The sequence below is a fragment of the Saccostrea echinata genome, unplaced genomic scaffold (assembly GCF_033153115.1).
Source record: "Saccostrea echinata isolate AGI-Se365-2 ecotype Australia unplaced genomic scaffold, CSIRO_AGI_Sech_v1 ptg000029l, whole genome shotgun sequence".
Taxonomy (NCBI): domain Eukaryota; kingdom Metazoa; phylum Mollusca; class Bivalvia; order Ostreida; family Ostreidae; genus Saccostrea; species Saccostrea echinata.
In genome coordinates this window covers 10,542,956-10,559,635 of record NW_026889778.1, presented here as the reverse complement: position 1 = coordinate 10,559,635, position 16,680 = coordinate 10,542,956, and the positions used below count along the sequence as shown (strand labels likewise).

The 16,680-nt window shown below is 32.5% G+C and overlaps 1 protein-coding gene across 1 annotated transcript; it reads left to right on the top strand.

Moving 5' to 3' along the window:
* Nucleotides 1–10,565: 10,565 nt before the first annotated feature.
* On the top strand, nt 10,566–14,634 carry LOC133194955 (G-protein coupled receptor GRL101-like). Its single transcript, XM_061330850.1, has 5 exons — nt 10,566–10,617; nt 10,826–10,934; nt 12,492–13,093; nt 13,799–13,938; nt 14,626–14,634. The coding sequence occupies exons 1-5, from the start codon at nt 10,566–10,568 to the stop codon at nt 14,632–14,634; spliced, it is 912 nt and encodes a 303-aa protein (XP_061186834.1).
* Nucleotides 14,635–16,680: the final 2,046 nt, after the last annotated feature.

Here is a 16,680-nt window from a genome sequence, read left to right as displayed (position 1 = left end):
GTAAGAGCGTTTACTCTGGGTCGCGGAGTAGGGAGTTAATCCTTATGTCGTTGTTTCGAATCCCACTACGATACATGAAGACCGGTCTTTCGGGATCAGACCGTATAAACCGAGGTCCCGTGTCGCAGTAGGTGATGGCACTGAAAAGATCCCTCACTGCTCAATGGCCCTGAGTGCCAATAGGTCTGAAATTTGCAGCCCTCCAGCGGCAAGTGGTAGCGTCTCAATAAGAGTAAAAATTTTCGAAAGGGACGTTAAACAGAAAAACAAACAAACAAACAATGCATTTTATTGACAATCGTACATTTATCATCATTAATTTAATTGATCTTACAATACAGAATGACAAGAATCATTTCATGTTTGGTGTTAGAATATAAAGTTTTGATTTGAAGACTAATAAAGCATTAATGTTTGCCTGTTGAATGAATGTTTTTGGTTGAAAGGAAAAGAAAACAAATACACTCACTTTTTGCTATAATGCATTCAGATTAATTTTGATTACATAACACAAGGTCTAGCTAAACACCTTTTTCTTGATAATCTTCAATTTTATGTAAGTTACATTATAAATTCTTCAGATTCATTACAGTCCGTAAACTTTTACAGTTAACTGTGACTTTGAAAAAGATTTATGTGGATGGAACGTATATTTTCCGAGAAACTATTTTCGAATTTGCCGATTTAAACCCACTCCAAACGGAAATTGTTTATCTTATTTTCAATTTTGGAGCTATAAAGAAACTTGGAAAAGAATGACTGCAGATGAGGTGGAAAAAATAACTGATTTAAAAGGTATGTGACTGAAACTCTGATAAAATCAAAATATACATTTTGACTTTTACACTGAGCTTCTGATTATATAATAATTTAGATATAAAGGATATGTTTGTTAACAAAGTAAAGTACCTTTTGTTTCTGCTTTTTTCTTTGCATTGCTGTATCAAAGGTTACTTGTGTAATCAAAGGAAAGGGTTACTATTTCATTAAATTATCATTTATTTTCTAGCATTTAGGTCTTGCATTTAATCTATTTCAATAGTAATGGAATTATTTCCTCATAAAAGCGATAAAAGAAATGATAATATAAACAGTTCAACTTATGTATTTCAAGGATTTTCACCAAAAAGCGCATTACTTGTATCTTCATCATTTATGGATTTTGCTTCTGAAGCTCGTCCACCTATTAAAAGATCAAAGAGAATCGAATCTGTTTTCACCTCTTATTTGGTGAGTAATGAACTACCGACGATCTATACAGCCCGCTGTTTTCATTATTCGTACAAATTGACGGAGTTTGCTGCATTAAGGGTAGCATATATCCCAAAAAACAGTGATATACAAACATTACTCAATGCTCAAGTGCAATTTTCAAGTAATACAATTCTACAGTGGAGACACGCTGTTAACACATATTTGCAGAAGATTTCTGTTGATTTGCCAATCGGAATAAACTATACAGTAAGTGTTTTAGCTTTTTAATATAACATTCAATAAATTGATATTTGCAAGTTCTCATTAAAGATATGGAAGAATTCGGTATTGAACTAAAGATGAAACTATTCAAATTGACTTATACATTTAGTAATAAAAAATATTTTCTTCCTCAATATTCCTAAAGGTATATATGAGAAATTAAACTAGATTTCTGCGGAGGCATATTTTTGCATGCATATACTTCCTGTGCTCTGTTATAAGGAGATATACAGGACCTTATACATGTTTCATTAATACATTAATAAATAAATCATGAATAAAAGTTATTGAGGTTGAGAGGAGGTTAGAACATTATAGCGTTTGCACGCGTATCTTTGAGTTCCTCATACCTGTATATCTTGAAAAAAATTATTTTAATTATTTTGTTTTCAGTTGGTTTTCCAATCACAAATCTATAATTATGCAAGAGGTTTTGCAATTTTAGACGACATATCTATCAGCAACGGGCCATGTAAAGGTCTGTTTCAAATTATCAATTCTCTTTTTGTTTTTCTTAATTGTTCATGTTTATGCATTTTGGTGGGGGAAGTTGAGTAACCAGTATCATTCAACGGAATGTTTTTGAATAAAACAAAGACACTGGCAGAAAAAAAACAGTGAGAATCCAATAGGCCAAATGAAGTAATAAAATTGTTTATGTATTTTCATAAAGTTCTGCATGGGTTATTCTAAGAAGATTACATTTATTTCAAGCTTGAATCATAAATGGAATATCCAGGTTAATATCCATTGTCCAATGTTATGAATTTTAAACCCCTTAGACACTTTATTTGTTAAGGTGAACATGTACCTCGTTATCTTTAAATTCTTATTATGTTCCCCAAACGAAGTTTGGGAACATATTGTTTTTACTCTGTTTCTTATTATGTTCCCCAAACGGAGTTTGGGAACATATTGTTTTTACTCTGTTTCTTATTATTATTATTATTATTATTATTATTCTTTTTTCTTCTTATTTCTTCTCCGGTACTTTTTTGTCCGCGAGTGTTCTCGGAAACTGCTCATCCAATTGAGTTAAAACCTTTTTAGGGTTAATAGGCATGTTATGTAGATTTGCGGAACAAAGGTCATTTTGCGCGCACGTGCATGCACGTGCGTGCGCGTGCAATGGGTAAAATGACCAATATACTTGATATAGCTGTAATTTTTATATTTTTTGGTGAAATGCTTTGATACTCAGAATATAAGGATATATTAAAAGTGTGAACAAGATGACATGGTCAACATGCACATGCATGCGCGTGCGTGCACGCGCAAAAGCGTAAAATGACCAATTTACTTGATAATATCGTAACTTTTATACTTTTTGATGAAATGCTTTGATACTCAAAATATTTATATATATAGAAAGAGTAGACAAGACGACATGGTCAACATGCACATGCATGCACGTGCGCGCGCGTGCAATGTGTTAAATGACTAATATAATTAATATAGCCGTAATTTTTATATTTTTTGATGAAAAGCTTTGATATTAAGAATATATAGATATATTAAAAGTGTAGACAAGATGATTTGGCCATCATGCACATGCATGCACATGCGCGCGCGTGCAATGTGTTAAATGACCAATATACTTAATATAGCTGTAACTTTTATATTTTTTGATGAAAAGCTTTGATACTATGAATTAACAGACATATTATAAGTGTACACAAAATGGCATGGTCATTATGAACATGCATGCATGTGCGCGTGCGCGCAATGCTAAGATGACCAATATGCTTGATTTAGCCGGAACTTATATATTTTTTGATGAAATGTTTTGATACTGAGAATATAAAGATGCATGTATAGTATAGACGGGATGACATGGTCATCCTGCACATGCATGCACGTGCGCGCGCGTGAAATGCAAAAAATGACTAATATACTTCATTGCCTTATTTAATGAAGCTTACAGGAAAAAAGTCACCAAAAGGGAGTTGGGGAGCGTTTGGGGAACATCTGTAACGGTCCCCGTTACAATTATAACTAGTTATTATTATTATTATTCTTTTTTCTACTTTCTTCTCCGGTACTTTTTTGTCCGGGAGTGTTCTCATAGAACCACTCATCCGATTGACATGGAACCTTTTTAGGGTTAATAGGCATGTTGTGTAGGTGTTCGGAACGAAGGTCATTTTGCGCGCACCTGCATGCACGTGCGCGCACGTGCAATGAGTGAAATGACTGATATACTTGATGAAGCCGTAACTTTTATATTTCTTGATGAATTGCTTTGAAACTCAAAATATAAAGATATATTAGTAGTCTAGACAAGATGACATGGTCAAATTAGCGTGAACTCACGCGCATGCACGTGCGCTCTTCTCTGATTGGCTGATACAAAAATCTCAATATTTTCCTTGTTTTTTGACAAAATACTTTGAAATTTAGAATATAACTATATATTATAAGGTGCTACAACATTTTATATAGGAAATTTCTTGAAAACACGCGCATGCAGGTGTGCTGCAATCTGATTGGTTGAAACTTTAAATGTCTATAACTCCCTTGGTTTTCAACAAAACAGGATGAAATTTACGACATGGAAAGGCACATAGAGCTCCTACATTATGATACTATCAAAATTGAATGCAAGGCCATGCATGCGCGTATGCTGAATTCTGATTGGCTAATACTTAAATGGTCACATCTCTCTTATTTATCAATGAAATTCTTTAATATTTAACACAAATGTATGTATTGTGAGACACTATAAGAAAATTAATGTGAAAAATGTAGAAAACATGTGCAAGCACATGCACTGAAATTTGATTAGCTAATACCCATATGGCTATATCGGAGTAGTTTTCCAATGAAATACCCTTAAATATAAAGTGTCCATCTATATTACAAAAGTATTGTCTAATTTATTGAAGCTTGTAGGGAATGGGGCATCATAAGGGATTGGGGAGCCGTTTGGGGAACATCTGTAACGGTTCCCGTTACAATTAGCACTAGTTTAATTTTTTCTTAATGTTATTTCCCTCACAGAAGAACGTGGATTATCCGAGCCCTAATTTTCTATTTAGCGATCAGTTACTGTATTAACAAAGAAAAAAAAGCAGATATTTGTAGGCACTGTATCTTAATCAGTTATATGAAATATGGAGATAACAATCAGTAACCAAGCTCAAAGTCCGTTTAAAAAATACAAATCGGGATCAGAGCAAGCGCGGACCTCCAAAAATATCAGGGGTGGGATCAGGAGTGCTAAGAATAATATTTTACAAATGATGTTTCTAAAGAAAATTACGATTAAAGAGATCTTATCAGGAAGCGTCAAAATTAGTCTCATGTCAACATTATTCATTTTTAAAACTTTTTACATGTAAGAGCCATTTTCTGTAACTAGTCCTCTGCCATGCATGGTCAACGATTTTGATGAAACGTAGCCCATTATTACAACTTGACACAAGAAACATACATTTTAAAAAAATGGATGCTATGTGTCTTGGTTGCCATGGTAACAGAAGGAAAAGTTTGGAAAACTGAGATTTTTAGCTACTTTGAATCTTTATTGAGCCTTAATAAAGACTAAGAAAAACAAACATACCATTCTTACACAAACATGACACCTTTACGAACTTACAAAGAAACTATTCAGAATTAATCTCTAAGTGAGTGGTAACCATGGTTACATTTAGAATACATTTTAAAAGCTAAAACTTGCTGACAAATGCTCAATATTAACTAATGATAGGTGTTACATGATTAAACTCAATCAACAACTCAAGAAAAACAATAAAAACTAAGAGACTATTTGTTCAGAGAACATTAAGAGGCCTTTCCATTTCAATATCATTTGGCTTCCAAAAAAGAAGGAAAAAAGCAAGAAAATAAATAAAACATTAAAATTTTCATTTCTCTAGTAGGATTTTAACATCGGGCGCGGTGTTTTCGTTTGGTTCGCAAAGGGTTAGTTTTCAAAGGCTCAGACTAACTGGTTTTTTGTTTGTTTTTTTTTTTTTGCGAATTAGGGGCCAATTTTTCTCTCCTTCCCCTTCTCTCTTCCTTTCTCTCCTTTATTTTTTCTCTTTTCTCATTTTCTCTTTTTTGTTTCCGTGTTCATGTATCGCTCTCTAACCAATGTTTGCATAGTTACCATGGAAGTACAATGCATGACATGTGTTTTACTGTGCATATCGTATTTCTATTTTTGTGCATTATGCATTCGAAGGTTTAATTTGAGGTGTTAAATGTTCTGATTTAGTTTAACTACTTAGAAAACTGCCGATGAAATAAATCGGACTCGAGGCAAATGGTATGTAGATCGTCGTATGGGAAAACATGGATTGAACTCAGAGCGGCCCGACTGCGGATCCTAAGATTGTTGCAGATTCAGTAAGAAGATTTCTAAATAAAACAAGCTTCCATGTGGGTTATATTAAATGCAGCTATAATAAATATAATAAATAAAATGTTCTACATACATTTTAAGAAGAAAACAAAATAATGAAAGCGTGGAATAGTTTATTTCATACATTTTATATGTTCTGTATATCTCATATTTTGGATGACATTGACCTTTGACCTTGACTAAATATCAAGAACAAAAATGCAAGAATCCATTTCAGTTGGTCCCATGTCTCTACGTTAATGCGTTAATTTTTTTTCCAGTTTACGTAAACAGCAAGAAACTTCAGGGGCGTTAACTTGTAAAAGGCTTCGACGAATCTTTTCGCAATGATAGACTGAAAATCCCTCTTGACAAGTCAAAAGCATTGTTAAAGGTTCTGTATCTCTACGGTTTATAGTTTCAGAGGAGTAGCGATAACAAGCTTTTATTGCATATTGCCCTTTATTGCATAAGGGGTAATGACTTTTAAATGAGTCAAACTTTGGGGACAAGAATTAAATCTTTGAAATAGTTTTAGAAGGACATATTATAGATGCAAAGATATAAAGTATATGTCGAAAGACAAAAAGAGATATTAAAAAAGCTCATTTTCTCATATTATGAATAACCTTGACCTTTGACCTCTATATAAATTTCAAGGTCAAAGGTTGAGAAATCCAATGTCATTGGTCCCATGTCTCTATGATTAATCGTTTTAAATTTTTTTAACTATTCGTAAACACCAAAAACTTTCAGGGGCAATAACTCATAAAAGGGGGTTACAAATCTTTTCGCAATGAATAGACTGAAGAGTCTTCTAAATTAGTCAAAGACATTAGTGTAGATGTAGGTTTTGTATCTCTACGGTTTATGGTTTCGAAGGAGTAGTGATAACAAGGTTTTTTTGCGAATGGGGTTATAACTCCTCGAGGGGTCAAAGTTCATATATGCAGGATCAACTGCAAAAATCTTTTACGAAGTACATTTTTATGGACCACGAATCTTTTGGAAAAATCTTGAAACTCAGAAACACGCGGCGGAAAAATAATGATAATAATAAACAGATCATTTTCAATGGGACTTTCCACAGAAAGGTGGAAAGCCCTAATGATTGACCTTATGTTATTAGGTATTGGCAATATTCTTCTAAAAATAACTGTCATGGTTGCCATGGTAATACAGTGTAGCCACAAAAAAATTGTTGCTGAGTTTTGGTTAATCCTACCATCTTGAGGCAAACATGGTAATTCAAGACCGGTAAATATACATCGTTAGGACCTTATAACACAGATAGCGGAAAAAAAATTGAGATTACTTGCTACTTTGCAGTGTAACCATGGAAACAACGTACAATTGGTTTTAAAGTGATACTTTTTTTTGCTGCTTTAGGAATTGAGTTACCTTTAGATCAAGAAAAATATTTTACTTTAATTGAATAATACTTATATGATAGAAATTGAATATCACATATTGATAAGGTTTGACGAGGAAAATAACACTGTTGCAATGTTTACCAATGAGGGAAAATATTCGGTTTTGTTAACTTCACAGCAAAATTACACCCAATGTGGTAGCTTCTGGCATCCAGTTAAGAGTGTGTGGCAGTCATAACTGAAAGTCAGGTTAGTTGTTCATAAATATCAATCATAAAAGTTTTAGGAATCTTCATACAACGGTAAATATCCAAGGAAACAAAATATTTTTCAGATTTTTTATACATACCTTTCTGCTTATTTCCATAGCAACGCTCTTTTTAAAGTATTAAATTTGAACTTTTTGAAATGTGAAAATTATAATTAGGACCACACGAATGCCGTTCAAAATTGATCGCCACTTAGGTAGAAATGTGCTTTTTCCAAAACATAGGATCAGATTAAAACATACAGAGAGTAAATCTGAAATCACTTTGGGGTGTTAAAACCGTGGCAATCATTGCCAACTAATAAGAAATATCACATTTTATAATTGGGGTATTATTTTGACAAGCTTAAGGATCTTTCTCTATCATTTGGTTGCATTTCAACCTATAATTACTTTTATTTTTGAGTATATGACTTTATGAATGAAGATGAATGAATAAAATTATTACTTTCAAATAATTTGTTTTCATAGTAACTATGCAATAGTTAATTTTTCAATGCAAACTAACTATGAAACTCTGAACATGTTGAAAAATACAATTCACTAACGTCACTAAACATGACACGTAGCAACCAATTTTTGCCTGCTTTGAGTTTACGGTATCATAGACTTTTATCCTAGAGAGTTTCGAGAAATTCTGGGACTATGTGTGCCACAGCTTCAATATACAATTTCAAGTCAATGCAGAGAATGGCTCTTAACATTTACGACAATTAGCGGTTTTAAGCTATTTTTCTAATTTATCTGTGATAGGATCATCATTACAACATTGCTTTCAACAAAAACTAAGCTAAATTAATATATATATAAAAAAAAAAAAAATCGGTTTTTGCGATCAAACGTAACAAAACGTAATAATAGAGAAATATACAAGATTCTTTTTTTTTTCTAAAGATATAGCTATGTAATTTACAGATAAGATACTCACATTCATAAACTATAGTTGCTATAAAATTGTAGTTTACAAGAAAGCAGTTAAATAGAGGTGGCGCTCAAAGTTAAAAGCGTCAGTTCTCATAGATTATTTTGACCCCCAAAACAACCTATGTTTACATGTACTGAATATACTAATTGTGTAGAGGGTTGTAAATAACTCTCTCTCTCAGCTTTGTTATATATATATATATATATATATATATATATATATATATATATATATATATATATATATATATATATATATATATATATATATATATATATATATATATGATTTTAAAACAAATTCCAATGAAGACTTTTTATAGACTCATTGTTTATACTCTGATTGGATGAGACAGAAAGGAATTCTAGCAAGTACATATCTCAATCAAATCAAATATTATCAGAAGTGAGTCTATTCCAGCAATAGATAGAAACGAATTTGCAAGTGTTCTACTTCTATTGAATCCGTCAACGTTTCCAATGGATTGAAGATTATCCTAACAGAAATTTCTGTATATCTATAGTTAACTACAGTTTACGGTAGTTAACTGTAGGGAAAACTTTTATTTACTATGAAACTTTACCATAGAACCCTTTTTTTTTTGTTTTGAGTTTTTGGTCATTAATATCTCTTTACTTACATACGAAAGATGTAAATTGTAGAATAATATATGGTATTCAAGAAACATTTCCTTTAAATATAAAAAAGTGCATGTAAGACAGAATAAAATATAATAATTTGAAACCCATAGTAAAAATAATCTCGAGGTTTGATTGATTGATTGTATGTTGTTTGACGTCTTTTTCAAGAAGATTTCACTCATATAGAGGCGTCACCGTATGCCGGTGAAGGACTTCAAATTCAGACCTTTACTCGGCTCTCAGGGCCATTGAAAGTGAGGGTTCTTTTGTGTCAACACCTTTTGTGACTTGGGACCTCGCTTTTTAAGCTCTCTTCAGAAAGACCCGTAAATTTCACTTCTAATGCCGGGAGCTTGGCGAAGGAACAGTAACTACCTATGTTTAAGTTGAAAGTTTGACGCGATCGGCGAACGAAAATCGAACCGTGCCTCCCGATCGAAGGGAATTCGAACTGCCTACCACTAGACTACAGTGACTGGTCTCTCGAGGTTTGTGATTGGCAGGATTTTAAAAATGCCAATGTCGATATTAAAATCATTGTACCTAACTTGTAGAAATGTTTTCAAATCGGAACTTATTTTTTTCTCTGTAAGTGTTAATTAGTTAATTATTAAAAAAAATGACTCTTAAAATTCGGAATTATATGATCTCGAAATACTCGCAATCTTCTTGCTGCTGTCAGATAAGTCGGACTAAACATAGTAGGGCTATGATAAAGACGGGCCACAACAAGATTAGAACCAATATATGATATTATAAAATCCACTTTAGAAATTGTTTTCTCTCCAGGAAGGGGAGCGACGTGGACCAAAAACTCTTAGGTAGCGAATATTTTCAGTTCCGGAATACAGAAATTCATTTTGAGAGGACAAGTTCATTTACACCCTTCATCTGTACACAGTGTACATATTTTACTGATATTCGTTTTTGTTGGGATTTTAACTACTTGTAAGTTTTCAATCCCCTTAGACCATCAGAAAAACACCTCGCATTTCTATGTAAAAAAAAAAAACAAACATTTATTTCGACTGTATATGATGTTTAATGGTTTATTGGAACTGAAAAATATATGAATGGTAAATGAAAAGAAAATACGTGCACAAAGTACACTTTACATGTAATTAATTAAATATTTTTCCAGGCATACTTTGAACTAAACTGACATATATCTGTATGATTTTGGAATACAAGGTCCTCCTCCAAATAAAAAAAATCACAACAAAACCCCGCGTAATCAACTTTTTAAGCTATTTTCATTTTTTTTTAAATGCTTAAAATGTTCAACTCAATAAACTTTGGTTTCACTTCGCAAATGGATTAAAATCATCCTCAACCCTTGCGTGCACAGGTTAATGTCTATTTAGAAAATTTGAAAAATCAATTAAACGAGCCCGTCTGATTAACTTCTTAACTTTCCTTGACCTTTTGAAAACACAATCCGCGTCATCGTATTTTTCTTTGACTTTTCACAGCAACGAAGTATTGCCCAGCTAATGAGTTTCGCTGCTACAAAAGTCAAGAATGCATAGCAAAGACCATGTTTTGTAATGGAAAGAGAGACTGTTATGATGGAAGTGATGAAGGAAATTGTAAGTTATATTTCTTTCATTGTTAAGAACCCCATCTAAAATTAGTCTATTTTGAAAAGGTACTTCCAAAATAGTGCTACAAAAAGCATTAAAAACTTCATCATTTTCTAAAGTATTGCTATCTCTTTACATTTATTTATTTTTTTTATTTTTTGTATTCTTAAGTATTATTATTTCTTTCCATTTCTATTTTTATTTTTTGTTCCAGGTCCTTTCAACATAACATTAGTGCCTCAGCATATCGATAAGTTTCCAATGTCGTGTAATTTGTCAACAGATATCATTAACATTTTAAACCAAAGCCAGTATCAAAGCTTGTATGCAGAGGCTGAATGTTTTTCGCGCATTTTCTTCAAGAATATTTCTGATGTTGACTTTAGTAGAACAAATCAATTGAAGAATTCTTTAGGGAGTTTAAGTGAAAGAGAAGAAGGTGGTGTTTTCCTTGAAAATAATACTACTAACAGGTGTTCATTTACTGAAGGATTATGGAAATGTTTTCAAGTGTGTCCAAGGTCTTGTTTTTCGTTTAAATCAAAAAATATTTGTTCAATTTTTTTAACAAATTCCCACCATTATCTCGAATGGAAAAATATTACTTGTGGTACAGTGCCCTTTCATGAATTTTATTCTTTTCCTGTATATTCCTTGACTATCATAGAATCTAATATTCAGTCTCTGCTGATTGACAGAAGAATGATTGACAGCTTACAACATATAGCGATCCATAATAGCAGTATCGAAAACTTTACTATCATTCAAAGTGAATTAGTTTCGCAACAATTACAATCGTTGCATTTGAAAAATTGTTCACTAAAATACTTCAGAGTATTAACCGCTAAAACTGTCTCAAATGTTTTAATAGAAATTAGCTTGTTGAATGATTCAAGAAGGGAAAAAAACCTCTTTGCAGTTTTCTCATTCTATGAAATATTTATTGATATGGAAATACACACATATGTAGACAACGGTTTCAAAATATCCTTTCAGTTATCTGATTACATAGTTATATTTTTCCCAAGAATGTTTCGAGCATCGGTACAGTTAGACAAGACCCGGCTTTTCTTCAGAAGGCTTGATACAAAACACAATAATGAAATTTTAGCTTTGAGAAATTACAAGTCTAGTGCTATCTTTGGCTTATTTTTTACGGTGCAAAATAGTGCAATAAAAAACATAAGCTCTATAATTGAACCACCATTTGTCAAATCAGTAGACCTTTCCTTCAATGAAATAACAATCATAAGGTATGGTGATTTCTTGCCTTCTAAAATGCTACAGCTCCTTAATCTTAAAAGTAATCGATTAAAAGAAATAGAGAAGAATAGTCTAGGGACTTTGACATCACTTCGTCTTCTTGATCTCTCAAACAATTCATTTACTACTGTCAAAAACCACTACTTTCCTCATTTAAATAATCTAAACGTTTTGTATTTAAACAACAATAAGATCAACTTCTTTCATGAAAAGGCATTTTCCCAATTGAGAGAAATGATAACATTAGATATATCAAACAACAGGATCAAATATTTTGAAGAAAACCTATTTCTTCATTTGGAAAATTTACAGAATCTGTACATCCAGAATAATGAAATTATTTCTGTCGCAGGGATGTTTCTCGGGTTGTTTAATCTTAAATTGCTTCATGTGGACGTATTTTCAATATGTTGTGCAAAACCACATAGTATATATCACGTTAAATGTGTTGCTCCCAGAAATGAAATATCTTCCTGTGATCAACTTATAAGTGTTCATATTCTTAATGTTGTTATTTGGTATATAGCTCTTCTTGCAACTTTTGGGAACATGATTGCATTCATAAGCAGCATAGTTATGTTTCGGAAAAAGTCAATTTCCTATTTTGTTTTTTGTAGAAATTTATGCATTGCTGATTTTTTGATGGGAGTATATTTGTATATTATAGCAATTATGAATTTAGTTTATGCAGGGAACTATGGCTTAAATGACTATGAGTGGCGACATAGTGATCTTTGTACGTTTGCCGGGATTTTAGCGACAATTTCCAGCGAGGCATCTGTACTTTTTGTTTTATTGATAACTATTGATAGAGCCATATCTATTAAACATCCGTTTATCCAAAGGGGGAGAGGTTTCACTCTTGGATCATCACTACTTTCTTGGGCTATTGCTGTTTCTGTATCTGTGTTACCAATTTTGCCGAAAGAAATAGCATTATTTGAGGGTTTTTATGCGCAGTCTCCCATCTGCATATCTCTACCATTATCAGTTCATAGGCAAACTGGTTGGCAATATTCAATGGTAATTTTTGTTGGTTTAAACTTCATGATTTTCCTCGGTATAACTGTTGGGCAAGTACTGATTCTCGTAGAGGTCATTAAATCCAGCAGAATGTGTAATTCAACAAATACGCATCGACGAGAGATTGCCTTAGCCAAGTCTGTTGTGGCTGTTGTTTTGACGGACCTTTTCTGTTGGATACCCATAGGAATCATTGGTAAATTATTTTCCTAAAATAAGTAAATAATATTGCAATACATTTTATTGGATTCCGCTATAAAGAAATAAAAGGATAGTAGCTCTTTTAAATCTATTGTACTCGTTATGATAAAGGGGGATGTTTTCTTCTTTTATTCTATCAATAGCCGGGCAAAGAATGAGAATGCATATAATATTTTTTAAAATAATTTTTTAATCAAAGGTGATACACGAATAAACCTACCTGTGATTTGTTTTCCTATTTGGGACATGGATATGATAGCGTAAAAATATTTAAGGACCCTCTCTACACTGCACCCTAATTTCAGGGTACTTTCGTGTAGTTAGACTGACCCACCATTTGACAAAAAATAAAATAAATTGTAATCTGCACTGTATGTCAAAACCTAAAATAAATCCATGTATTATAGACATTATATTAGACCAAGATAGAGTAGTTGAAAAGTTTATTTGCATGTATTTTCCCCATTTGAGTAAACAAAAACAACTTTTCTTTGTCATTACTTCACTGTCTTTGAAGATTTTTTCCTGGATTAAAAAAGGCACGCTCCCTATATTAAAGACGAATTAGTTAATTTCAAAATAGCCTCCCTTACGTTATATAATTATAAGTCCAAAAAACATTTTTCATCAGTGTATAGAGGGTCCTTAAAACAAATATCAAGAAGGGAACTTGTCATTCTGAGATCATTTAAAATTACAGGCATGCTGACGTTTTATGGCATCGATGTATCACAAGAGGTTTATGCCTGGATAATTGTGCTTGTTTTGCCTGTTAACTCTGCACTAAACCCGATACTATACACACTGTCGTCTATTATAAGAGACAGAAGACGAAGTAAGGTAAACTTATAATCAAAGTTCCTGTCACTAATTAAGTAAATAAATAAGGAAATTTTAATATGATAGTATATCTACTAATGTTATTTATGATAGGGGAAAAAGCTCCATCAAACTTATATCAAATTTAAAAATATCAAAGAAATTAAAAAAAACCCCACATATATGTATGTTGATATATATATATATATATATATATATATATATATATATATATATATATATATATATATATATATATATATATATATATATATATATATATCCAAAATTGAAATAAAGTCTCAGTAATCGGATTACAATATTAAACAAATATAAAAAGAAAACACAAGAATCCTCCGTAAAGCTTTAGCGCTTTCATTAAAAATCTTCAGAAGCTTTACATTACAAAAATGTATACAACGGTAACATAGTAACAATGATTATGACGTTAAACTAAGCGGAACGTTTAATGTCTATATTGTGACGTCATAGATAAAATACTGCAATGATGATGAAAAAGTTCGGGAAAATCATAGGTAGTTTATAAGAGACTATTAAGTTTTGGCTTTAGAATACAAATAAAATGTTTTTCTTTTTCCCGTCTCTGGATATCACTGGCACATCTGAGTTTATAAAAAGGGAAAATGTTAAATCGTTTTTTTCCACAAGTTTCCAGGTGTGCACTTAACTGGATTTGTCTATATTCAGGTGTACTGATGTGTTGCTTATGTACACGTACACGGGCACGGAGACTGTTGCCAGTTTCACCAATATAATATTCTTTGCATCCAGGACATATGATGGCGTATATGACATCTTTCGTATCACATGACATGTTGGCATTAACTTAAAATTCACGCCCGTTAAAACTATAACTCGTCCCTTCTGTAATGTAGTCACATGTGCCGCAGCGAGGGTCCGTACACTTTGACACTGTATAATTATGGTCAGCGAATTGGGAGGAACAAAGTATTCTCTTAAGGTTTTTGGGCTGACGTTTACTGCTGATAAAACGACAGTTTTTGTATGTAGTTTTCGTTTGTTCATCCTCTCTAAGTAAGCTATTTAATTCATAAACAATTGAATGTGTGTTTGAAAGTAATTGTGTTCTATCACACTCCTTGGCTTTCATAATACTATTATCTACCTGTTTCTCTGGGTATTTTTGGCTCAATAAATACATTTTTAATTCCTCCAAACGGATATCCCTCGTATTAATATTGCTCACAATGGTACAGATCCTTCTTGCGAGATTATATGGTATAGCCGTTTTAGTATGGTGGGGATGGCACGATCCGAAATGCAGATATTGGTGTGTATCTGTCGGCTTATAGTATATATCCGTATTTAACCTGGTATTATCTTTTGATATAAGAACATCGAGAAATGGCATTTGCGTATCATCTGTTTCCATCGTGAATTTGATATCCGAGTTCATTTGGTTTAGTAGATCGTAAAACTCCGATAATTTGTCGACATCATCATCCCATAAGATAAAACAGTCGTCTAAAAATCTTTTCCATTTAGACTGTATATTATTTGCAGATTCTATTCCCCACAACGAACATAATTGTTCATGTAACTTATGTTCTAAATAACCTAAGGTTAATGTTGCATAGGTAGGTGCGACTTTCGTCCCCATTGCAGTTCCCTTAGTTTGAAGGTAATGATGGTCAGAAAAAGCAAATGAATTGTTTTCTAGAACTAATTTAAGTGCTTCTAAAATAAAATTCTGTTGGAATCTGTCATTTAGTATATCGGGATAACTTTCCATCCAAAATTTTACAGCTTCCAATCCTAATTCTGTAGGAATATTAGTATATAAACTAACGACATCAAAAGTGGCAAGTTTTGTGTTACAGGTGATCTGAGTAGGTAAATGATTTATGAAATCCAGATCGTCTCTTACAAAGCTGGGTACTTTTTGACAATATGGTTTTAAAAGTATATCCAATAAGTGACTCAGTCTTTGTGTTGATGAGTTTGGTCCTCCTACAATGGGTCTGAAGCATAAATCACCTGGATCAAGACACGTAATACATACACTATTTTGATTTGCTATGGCGTCCTTAATAATTTTAGACTTGTGAACTTTAGGTAAACCATAGAATTGGCTCTCTCGGAATTCAAAGTTTGTCAGGTAGTCCTGTTCTTTATCTGTTAAACCTTCCGATAGTGGTCCATATACCAGCTTTTTTATTTTAGTAATTGTTTTCTTCTCATGACAATTGTGCAGTCTTTCATAAAAGTTGTTGTCTTGTAACATTTGTAACATTTTATTTTTGTAAAAATCCTTATTCATTAACACAACTCCACCTCCTTTATCAGCCTCTTTAATAATGATAGTAGGGTCATCGCATAGGCTTTTAAGAGCTTTTTCCTCTTCCTTAGAAAGGTTGGGTTTGATATTTCTGGGTTTGTTTGGAAAATGAATATTTTCTAATGTGTCGCAAACGGCATCCAAAGTTCGATTTCTTCCTCGTTTTGGATTAAACTTAGATTTGTTTCTTACCAGGTCTATTTGTTCTGCTTCTTGAGACTCGGAATCAGATTCATTGGTATCACTTTCATGAAAATATTCATATAGCCTGAGTCGTCGAGTATAGGCTTTAATATCCGTTTTAAGCTCTTGATTATTTACATGAGGTGTAGGGGTGTATTTAAGACCCTTAGACAGTAATTTGATTTCGGAATCCGTCAGATGTCTGTCGGAAAGATTAAATACTTTTGGTTCTATTTTAATTACATTCCTGGGTGCATCCC